The sequence below is a fragment of the Biomphalaria glabrata genome, chromosome 4 (genome assembly GCF_947242115.1).
Source record: "Biomphalaria glabrata chromosome 4, xgBioGlab47.1, whole genome shotgun sequence".
Lineage (NCBI taxonomy): Eukaryota > Metazoa > Mollusca > Gastropoda > Planorbidae > Biomphalaria > Biomphalaria glabrata.
This window is the reverse complement of record NC_074714.1, coordinates 52,764,327-52,776,021: the sequence shown is the minus strand read 5'-3', so window position 1 is coordinate 52,776,021 and position 11,695 is coordinate 52,764,327. Positions and strand designations below refer to the sequence as shown.

The 11,695-nt window shown below is 39.8% G+C and overlaps 1 protein-coding gene across 1 annotated transcript; it reads left to right on the top strand.

Annotated features, from left to right (window-relative positions):
* Window positions 1-9,587: 9,587 nt before the first annotated feature.
* LOC129925983 (histidine-rich glycoprotein-like) lies at window positions 9,588-10,916 on the top strand. The gene has a single exon (XM_056027593.1). It carries the CDS (start codon window positions 9,588-9,590, stop codon window positions 10,914-10,916), a length of 1,329 nt encoding a protein of 442 aa, XP_055883568.1.
* Window positions 10,917-11,695: the final 779 nt, after the last annotated feature.

The following is an 11,695-nucleotide window of genomic DNA, read 5'->3' as shown; positions in this document are numbered from 1 at the left end:
GTTCACAGAACTATTCTTTCCAGCATCACAGATCTATTCTTCCCAGGTTCACAGAACTATTCTTTCCAGCATCACAGATCTATTCTTCCCAGGTTCACAGAACTATTCTTTCCAGCATCACAGATCTATTCTTCCCAGGTTCACAGAACTATTCTTCCCAGCCTCACAGAGCTATTCTTTCCAGCATCACAGATCTATTATTCCAAGCCTCACGGATTTATTCTTACCAGCCTCACAGATCTATTCTTCCCAGCCTCAAAGATCTATTCTTCACAGCCTCATAGATCTATTCTTCTCAGCCTCACAGATCTATTCTTACCAGCCTCACGGATCTATTCTTCCCAGCCTCTCAGATCTACTCTTCCCAAACCTCACAGATCTATTCTTCCCAGCCTCACAGATCTATTCTTCCCAGCCTCACGGGTCTATTCTTCCCAGCCTCAAAGATCTATTCTTCCCAGCCTCACAGATCTATTCTTCCCAGCCTCACAGATCTATTCTTCCCAGCCTCACAGATCTATTCTTCCCAGCCTCACAGATCTACTCTTCCCAAACCTCACGGATCTATTCTTCCCAGCCTCACGGATCTATTCTTCCCAGCCTCACAGATCTATTCTTCCCAGCCTCAAAGATCTATTCTTCCCAGCCTCATAGATCTTTTCTTACCAGCCTCACGGGTCTATTTTCTCCAGCCTCACGAATCTATTCTTCCCAGCCTCACGGATCTATTCTTCCCAAGCCTCAAGGATCTATTCTTACCAGCCTCACGGATCTATTCTTCCCAGCCTCACGGATCTATTCTTCCCAGCCTCACGGATCTATTCTTCCCAGCCTCACGGATCTATTCTTCCCAGCCTCACGGATCTATTCTTCCCAGTGTTATGCTCCCATCAAAGCTACTACATCACATGCGAGTTCGTGCAGCTGAGCGGCTATTCGGAAGCTCTTCAAATAACTGAATAAATCTTAGCAAACCTATAAAGCGTTTATTTACAGGAAAAATGGTCGTCGAGTCTTCCTTCTAAGCGTCTCTGTTGTCATTCCTTCTAGCGTCTCTTAACATAGCGTATTTCCTGTCTCAATCTATCTACTCTTTTGGTTCCGAGATTAATGCTTCATAATACTATAAATATATATTATAACACCAGCTTTAAGGATCTTCCTTTCCAAGATACAAAGATGTATTCTCCTCATCTGCATAAATCTACTGTCCCCAGCTGGAGGGATCAACATCAACAGATCAATTCGCAACGGAAATCTGCCAAAATCAGCCACAGAATTCTACCAAAGTCAGTTACAGTAAATCTGTTACAGTGGAGAATTAGTGGTTTATTAATATCAGACTAGAGCATAAATATCATATATGAAAATGTAACATATAGTGTGAGTGAAGTTTAAACTTTCATAGGGAAATATATTGTTTGGAATATAATGTAATAACAATATGTCCAGGGAAAAAAGGAGCAAAAAGGAAAAAAAAACATTCACATTATTTTTTTATTTTTCATTCATTTTTATTTCGTAATAAAAATAAGGTTTAAAAACGGAATGAGCAACAATGTGTAGCATTAATTTCTTCTAGTTTATCTCCCTGTTGCAACATGGTTATAAATAGATCAGGATGAATATATTCATTTATCCCCCCTTGTATTTCCGTTAAAAATTTTTTTCTTTTAAGTCATTTATCTTGTGCGGCTCTTCCCTAAAGAAAATTCCAGAAGCTGTTACAATAGCCTCCCTTGTTCACGAACGTTTTTTTGGGAGAATCTATAACACAACGATGACACTTATGCGCCAGCAAGGTGTCGGGTGGGGAGATGGGGAGCGGGCGGTGCGCCTTCGTGGTTTAAATGTCACAATGACTTCCTTCAAAGACTGACATGCTGTATGTGTCCGCTGATAAGGCCGGAGTATCTGAAGTACGGGATTCAACTTGAAGGTGATATCTCAGCCCAGAGCGCTTTTGATGGATGTCCTTGTAAGATACGTGGTCCTCCACGAAAATAATGTTTACCTAAGACTTGCACAAACATTTCAATAAACGAGCGAGTCTCAGCAACGAAGAATGTTGAACAAGAGCTGATGAGCGAGAAAAACAAACCAAATAGCAAATCTTATATTAAGTGTATATTGTATTAATAAGTTTTAATCAGTCGTGCAATATTATATACGCGATTGACCAAGACTTAAAAAAGTGCAATTAGAAATATTTTTACCAATTTTTTTGTTTAGCTTTAAGCCTTCTGAATGCGCTATGATCCTATCACTTGTCTGGACCAGTTGTGAAAGGGGGAGGGAAGAAGGGGGTATCTTGGTGAATGTTTACATGATTATTTTTTAAATGCATAAAAAATGTTTACACAACTCTCAAGAGACTAAAGGGGACTAATTCAACTTATATCACCTCATCTGTCAAGTACAATTTTTTTTTTTTTACAATACATATCCTTGTGTTGTCAGGTAAAGAAATAATTTAGCAAAATTTTAACTTAATCCGAGATTGGGTGTGGGAGAAATTGCATGTACAATCTTTTTACCAGACAGACAGATTCAATATAAGCTTTGTAAAAAAATACTCTTAAAATCAAAAGACCAGTTGTTGACCTATATACTGAGCATCTACAGACGACTTCTAATTAGTTGCCCGTGTTTGAATAGCGCGTGAAACTTAAAGTGTAATTTCACCATAAACAAGGAAAACTTAAAATGTAAAAAAAAAAAAAAAGGTAATCTAGGGGAAATAACCGCAAAAATTCACTCTGCTATATTTCTCAAGACTACAGAAATAAGCACCCTTTTTATATTTTAAATAAAATTAAATAATTACAACTAATTGATGTATAGAATATGTTATTTTTTCATCTACTAGTTGTGTATTAGTTTCAACTTGATCTGTGAATGCGAAGTGAGCGAAATAAAGTGTGCAAAAAGTGTACAAGACAGACAGAGTAAGTTAATGTAAGTTTTGTAATTAAAAAAAAATGTACCACTTTCAAATCTCTAAGGAGACGATGTCTGTTACATTTATATGTGTGTTTATGTTTATGTATGTTGTGTGTGTGTTTGTTTGATTTCTTGTAGCCTCCCTTGTTCTTCTGTTCGCCACGTTCAAGTGTTTCACGGTTTTCTCTGAAGTATTCCATTAGTGTGTATTAGACTCTGATGTTGTTTTTTTTTCCTTCGCTTGTCCACGTATATAAAAATGAAGTCTAACTTTTAAACATCAGTATTGTTATTGTATTGTGATAATATAACAGTTAAGGTCATTCGTTACTATGGTCGACGATTCATACGTTCATGTTAAAAGTATTTTGAGAGTGTAATTAAAACTCAACATAAAATGACAAAAACAAGTTTAAAACAAAGGGGGAAATTATTTTTAAAAAAGAAAACACCCACAAAGCTTATGTTATCATTTAGTTTGGATCAGTCAGGTAATTAAATTTGTTATAGATCTAGGCTAAGAATAAAAAAGCATTTATAAAAAAAAAGGAGAACGACCTGAATTCGAACTCATGGCTCAAGCCTTCTCAGGCCAACACGGTAACCACTCTACTAGCGAAGAGAACATGGAAGATTGTATAGCTATTAAATGTTTCAATTTCATGTTTATGTTCACTAAGCCTCAGACGACAGTCTAATATAAAAGACACTAATACAGCTTATACCACCAGTTAAGTCAAGTACTATATCTTTCCCTTGTTTGAGATACCGAAAAAGTAATTTAACAATAGTTAATTAACCAACTGTGTTTTTTTTTATTCTTGTCAGGTAAAAGAAATAATTGTGCAAAATTTCTGCTAGATCCGATTTTGGGTGTCGGAGAAATTACGTGTACAAACTTTTTGGCCAGACAGAGACACAGACAGAGTGATTTGATATAAGCTATGTAAAAGTTACAAAATTTGATTTCCTGACCCCCGCATTTTAAATCTCAATAATACACTTACAAATACTTTATTACTCCCACGTACATAACTTAACTTCTAAGATTTATCATTTCGAAATTTATTGTGTTTGTAATGCTTCAGACGTTGCTTCAGTAGGAAGTAATCATTTTCCTTTTTTTGAAGTAACGTCTATATTTCATAAGATAAGATAAGTGAGGATTATTGCATCCTAGTCTAGTCCCCAATCCCCCTGCAGAACGGCGAGGTTTTGTGTTGGGCAGGTTTCAAGCCTGGGAACATTAAGACGACAGTCTAAAGCGCATACCACAGATCAAGGCAGCAATTCATATTGCTGGTTTTAAGTTTGAGTCTGGCCTCGAAGACTTACATGGAAATTATTCTACCAACTGAATGCAACCTTTTTTAGGACAAGAAACACTAGCAACAAATACAAGCTAAAGATACGTTTAGTAAGTCACGTGATAACGTAGGCCTACGTGGAAAATAAACAAAATATAGCTTCTATTCTGTCATTTTTTCCCCTAGATTTTTGTGGGTCAAGTCTGGTTTTATTTTAGATCCTTAGTTCTTGAAAAAGATTGCTTGCCTCCCCCTGAGGGTCATGATGACAGTTTATGGCACTGACCAACCTCAGTGTCCACCTGCTAGTAACCTGCTCAATTGTTTACTTATCATCATTGCCCAGTGTCTCGATTGTTCCCCGACAACCACTGACTTCAATGGAATAGCTCTCCCAGTGTGTTAATGAACCTGGCCAGGCAGGTGTCCAGTTTCCTCTGATCGCCTGGTCATTATTGGACAGCGTGTTCGTCTTCCTCCCCCCCCCCCCAAAGGCTATAAATGATCTATAAACAGTTCGAGCCAGACTGTGCATTACACTAGCGAGTAACTTCGACAATTTTGGTTGGCACTATCCTCATTCACCATTGGAAATGTAAAAACACATATAAAAATCTGCATTCTTTAAATTCCACAATTACTTTTCTTCAAAAGTTGCAGTTGGAAAGAAAAGGAGAGACAGAGGGAAAAAGTGAGAGAGATTGAGATAGAAAAGAAAGAAGGAAGAAAACAGAGATAATGATAGAGACAAAAAAAGAGATGAAGATAAAGAGAAAGACTAAAATAGATAATCAGCAGAAAAGAAACAAAAAAAAAGAGACTAGAGAAAGACTAGAAGATATATTGAGTAGAAATGAACTAAAAAGAGATAAACAGAAAGAGAAAGACTAAAAGAGATAATCAGTAGAAAGGAGACAATAAGAGAGAGACAGACGGTTTGAATGAGAGAAAATGAAAAGAAAAGAGAGAGACTATAAGATAGAGAGAATGAGAGAGACGAGATAGATAGAAAGGGAAAAGAGACAAGTAGAGATAGAGAGAAGGAGAGATAGAATGGAGAGTAACATACAGATAGTGGAGAGCCAGAAAGAAACGAGCAGAAAGAGACTCGGAGAGGGTTTGAACTAGCTGTGTTGGGTCGAGTAGTCTGAGCATTAAAACGAAATGTCCAGTCATGCGGCGCACCATTTTTCTGGTATCACCATCATCCTCTCCTAGTGGACTCTTGACCCCTGGTCATCGCTTTCTTTTCACTGCTAACAGACCTTTGGACGATAGAGCTGTTAGAACTGCCAAGAGAGTCCGTCCTGTAAAGTGAGAGATGATGGTAACAGAGATATCACCAAGTCCCGGGTGTTGATGTGCAATTTGTTAAAACACTTAGCTTAGAAATTGGGGGCCGGCGCTCACGACGTGATGAAAGACATGAAATCAAGGGAGCGCACCACCCTATTTTTCCGGCCAGCTCTTCCAGGCACCGGAAGTGCATTATACTTCAAAACGTTATTCAGTTGCACCACTTTGCTTTATTTACTTCCCACCCCCACCCCCTTTTTTTCCCCTTAATCCCTAATTTGTCCTTTAACCTTTAACCCCCATCCGTACTCAACCCTTGACATGAATTATTCATTATTTCATTCATAAAGATTTTCAACAGATCTAGTCCCCCCCCCCCCCCCCTTTTCCGGACATCTAACATAGAAAGTAAGCGTTAGAGTACTAGAGAATTTATGTAGACAGAAAAAGATGGAGAAAATATGGAGAAATTGAGAAGCTAGTTGGTCAACATGGTCTAGAAGTGACCCAGGTACCAATCTAGAATCAGACATGACCATCCCTTCCCCCTCCCCTTCCATTTTTTTCTAACCCCACTCCAGCCCCCCCCCCCCCAAAAAAATAATTTTTGAAGCAGTAGTTATTATTATTATTATTATATAAGTATAGTGTTAAATATATGATATAGATCTCCTCTCCTCTCCCCCCTCCTATCACGTACCTCTCAACGTGACTCTGGTCACACTCACCACGTGGATGAGCTGATTAACGAGCTGCTCACGGTGCGGAGAGACCAGGGGGGGGGGTCTCTCAACAAACCTGACCCGCTGGCCAGCCCTTTCCAGCACGCCTATCCTCCCCACAGCAAGCGTGGATATCTAGTCAATAATTTGCCGTCATTGCGTTGATACTTAGATCTTATACAGCGGTTCTCAACCTTTCAAGCTCGGCGACCCCCCTTTACAATCCCCCACTCTTCCGCGACCCCCCCCCCCGACATACACATACAGCAACAGAAGAGTAGACAATAGCAATCCATATTTTCGATGGTCTTAAGCGACCCCTGGCAAACAGTCAATCGACCCCCAAGGGGGGTCGCGAACCACAGGTTGAGAACCCCTGATCTAATACATCAGCCTGCTGCTAACTATGATCATTTGTAGTCGTAGTTCTGTTAGATTCCTTTCTGCTGCTCAACATGACAGAATAGAAACAAAGCTTCACTTTTAGTGAGTATATTATAGAATAGCTAAGGGTAATCCACTATACACCATCGTTACCATATGGTATGTGTTATGCAGGTATTAAATTAAGAAACTAGATACGAAAACACTGAATGACATCCACGAGATACATCACTTGCATGTGAAAACTTTCTCTTGGCGAGTGGAAAACATGAGGAAACGAAAGGATGTCAGCTGATACAAAAAAGTACAATTACTTCCGGTTCAAATTATACATGTTGGTACTATTAGAATCACTTATATGTCTGTGACATTATAGGTTTCTAATGGCAGTACATCCTCCCTGTGCAACTTTTTGTGTGACTAAAAGAGTCCAATCCTTGTAACACACCTGTGGTCACAGGTTAGGCATCTGTTCTTCTTCTTACACATCTGTAATAGCCAGGCGTCGTTGCACTTTCACCCTTCTTTTTACTACTGTTGTGTATGGCATCTGCAATCCGTGACACATCCTTTATGCTCGCTCTCTCCATGTGGATTTATCCAGGGCCACTTTTTCCCAGCTGAATGTGTCGATTTTGAAAAGCTTCATGTCAAGTTTCCATACATCGGTTTTCCTTGAAAGTGGACGACCAGAGGCTCTCTTGACTTCTGTTAGATCACCGTAAAAACTTTTTTGTGGAAGCTGAGCTGCTAGCATTCTAGGAACTTAACTTTTGTAAATAAATAATAATAATAGTGATACAGCGGTTGGCTTTCGAACCGAAAGGGTTTCAGGTTCGAGTCCCGTTGAGTACTGGGATTTGAATTTCAAGATTTTCAAGACGTCGTTTAGTCCATCCAACTCTAATTGGTACTTGTTGGTGAAAGTAGAGTCGGTTGATCGTTGTGATGACACCATCACACCCTCATTAACCGTCGCCCAAAGAAACAGATGAACTATAAATTATCTGCCACGTAGATCGCAGTCCTGGAAGGTCTACTTGTTTATATATTATACAAATAAAAGCAAAATAAACATTGTAAAAACTGTCAGTCTCTTCAGACTTATTTCTTAGTGAGGTTTATTAGGACTGTTTGTCTGGATGACTCCAATTGACCTCTGTTGTGAATGACTCCTCAATGTTTTACGAGAATGATCACTGTGTAATGTGTTTATAGATGGCTAGTAGCCCTATAACGTATACGGCGAGGTCATGTAACAGTCATGTAATTGACTTAAGTAATGTTTTGTCTAATATCAGCTGTTGTTGCTGTTTAAAACCCTTGTCATCTCTCCACTTCTAGTAGGTAAGTTCATTGTATTACTTTCTCTCAAGACCTTGGATAGTTGTAATTGTAAAGGATATTGTTTAATTGTTAGACTTAGACTATATCGATATTTTTGTTTTAGGACCAGTGCCAGTATGGCTTGAGACCCTGTATGTTTACAATGACTGTATCGTCAAGAAGATAGAGTTGGTATGAATCAAGACTTGAGGTTCTAGAGATTGTAGAGTGAGAGGCAGTTGATGAGTTGAGACATGTACAGACTTACACTTGCAGACGATCATTGAGATACTACATCAGAAATATACAATTGTGGATGTTCAGTAGAGTAGAGTAGATTCTATGTCTTATTCTGCTCTCGATTCAAGTTAACATTTTGTACAATTGATAGAACAGCTTCATATTGCTATTTTATAGAGTACATTTGAAGTTTTTATACTTCATGACACTTCATGTTAATAAACTTATGTTACGTTGATAGGGACACCCATGGGCGTAACTTTATCACTACAGTTATTAGTTTCTATGTCCTAACACAGTGATGCCCAACGTAATTCGACCTGCGGGCCATTTTAATTTCCAACACTTGTCTCGCGGGCCACATGACCGAAAAGTTACAAAAAAAAAATGAAATTGTTCTGAGACCATTTTACCAGAACCCCTAGGATTTAGTGATACATTCATGTGATATTTGAAGATTATATTTTTTTACGCGTCAGAAAACACCTTCATTTCTCTACTTAAAATGTTAGCAACAGTGTAGGTACCTTCAAATCCTGCTCATTTTCTTGTTTCTTTTTGTTGAATATTCCCATCGATCCTAGTTGTAGTTAATCAATCTTTTATTCGTGGTTGAAACCAAGGATGCCGCCATATTTTTGTGTATAATGCCGATATATATGTTGTTGTTTTTAAACAGCCACACTTTCTTTACAAAACAAAGATGTTGGCTTTTTATCATGTTCTACAAAATAAGTAAAGATCCGCCCACTTTTTTTGGTAGATTTTACATACATAAACGCACTCACGTTAAAGGTCATCGTACCGATCCATCAGAGAAAAAATGAGAGCCCTAAAGTAAGTAAAAATACATTTTTTAAACCTTTTTTTTTTTGGAGGGAGGATTTTCTCCACTTTGAGCCGACTTTTTGGCGGGCAGGATGGAACCACATCGCGGGCCGGATTTGGCCCGCGGGCCTTACTTTGGGCATAACTGTCCTAACATATTAAAATGACATTTACCTCTGCTTAGCTTTAGTTAGATCCAAAATATAAATGTGTTTTTTGTGAAAGAATGTATCAAATTTAAGAAGTTTATGATAAGTTTAATTAATACCTACACTGATTTCAAAATGTTTACCGCTTTTTAATTGTTTACCAAATTATGTGAAAGTCTTTGGTGTCAGAAGGAGAGATGGACAACATTTTACCTTCCCTGATTACCTTCACAGTGAGTATCCCAAATGAACTGTGAACTTCCGGTCGCTAGTCATGTTGAAAATTGTATTTCCTAATGAGACAGTTTCCTAATTAAATTTGTTAGAAGCAGCCACACGTCATTCCTCGATGTCATTTCCTTAAATTTTTAATTTGCGCAACTTGCCCTGGCATGACCTCACACTCACTACCTCACCTCACACTCACTACCACACCTCACACTCGCTACCACATCTCACACTCGCTACCACATCTCACACTCGCTACCACACCTCACACTCACTCCAACACCTCACACTCGCTACCTCATATCACACTCGCTACCACACCTCACACTCGCTACCACACCTCACACTCACTACTACACCTCACACTCGCTACCACACCTCACACTCACTCCCACACCTCAAACTCACTACCACACCTCACACTCGCTACCACACCTCACACTCACTACCACACCTCACACTCACTACCACACCTCACTCTCACTACCACACCTCACACTTACTACCACACCTCACACTCGCTACCACACCTCACACTCACTACTACACCTCACACTCGCTACCACACCTCACACTCGCTACCACACCTCACACTCACTATCGCACCTCACACTCGCTACCACACCTCACACTCACTACTACACCTCACACTCGCTACCACACCTCACAATCACTACCACACCTCACACTCACTACCACACCTCACACTCGCAACCACACCTCACACTCACTACCAGACCTCACACTCACTCCCACACCTCACACTCGCTACCACACCTCACACTCACTCCCACACCTCAAACTCACTACCACACCTCACACTCGCTACCACACCTCACACTCACTACCACACCTCACACTCACTACCACACCTCACTCTCACTACCACACCTCACACTTACTACCACACCTCACACTCGCTACCACACCTCACACTCACTACTACACCTCACACTCGCTACCACACCTCACACTCGCTACCACACCTCACACTCACTATCGCACCTCACACTCACTCCCACACCTCACACTCACTACCACACCTCACACTCGCTACCACACCTCACACTCACTACCACACCTCACACTCACTACCACACCTCACACTTACTACTACACCTCACACTCGCTACCACACCTCACACTCACTACTACACCTCACACTCGCTACCACACCTCACACTCGCTACCACACCTCACACTCACTATCGCACCTCACACTCGCTACCACACCTCACACTCACTACTACACCTCACACTCGCTACCACACCTCGCAATCACTACCACACCTCACACTCACTACCACACCTCACACTCGCAACCACACCTCACACTCACTACCAGACCTCACACTCACTCCCACACCTCACACACGCTACCACACCTCACACTCACTACTACACCTCACACTCACTACCACACTCACACTCGCTACCACACCTCACACTCACTCCCACACCTCACACTCACTACCACACCTCACACTCACTAACACACCTCACACTCGCTACCACACCTCACACTCACTCCCACACCTCACACTCACTACCACACCTCACACTCACTACCACACCTCACACTCACTCCCACACCTCACACTTACTACCACACCTCACACTCACTAAAATACATCACCCTCACTCATACTTGTCTCAATCACTTTCACAAAAACTATACATATCTTTCTCCAGGCTCTAATAGACAGTCTCTTTCTCCCAAATCCAATACACAATGCTATGTTTTTATTTTGTTTATTTTTACGAACTCAATCCGTCTGTCTGTCTGTCTGATGAGTGAGAATCCGTACACATTATTTTTCCCACTTCCAATTCTCGAATCAATATAGAACTTTATAGAAGTATATCTTTTACCCAATAAAACAAAAACATAAATCACTAAAAGAAAAGTACCAATTTATTAGTGGTAATTATTATTATTATTTTTTTTGCTATATAAAAAAATTAAATAAATTTAACAGTATTGATAGATATGGCTGAAAATGTGCACATTTTCTATAAAGGAGCAGATTTTTTAAAGTTTTTCTTTATTTTGCTTGTTTAATAATATCTTTAAATAACATATTCATAATCAAGTCACCTTTTTTATAAAGGGATCCTTTACATTGGCAACTCGCTTCCATTATAAAGCGTCGTTGTTAAACATATCAAAAAAATAACCTTATATGGAACCTTTGGGCTTCCATAGGAAATAAGGACAGATCCTTCCCAAAGAATCCCGATAACTTCGTTCGTCTAGAACACTGGACAATGG

Bases quoted from the DNA above. Each gene is read 5' to 3' on its own strand.
- LOC129925983 (XM_056027593.1), top strand. From the start codon at position 9,588: ATGACCTCACACTCACTACCTCACCTCACACTCACTACCACACCTCAC.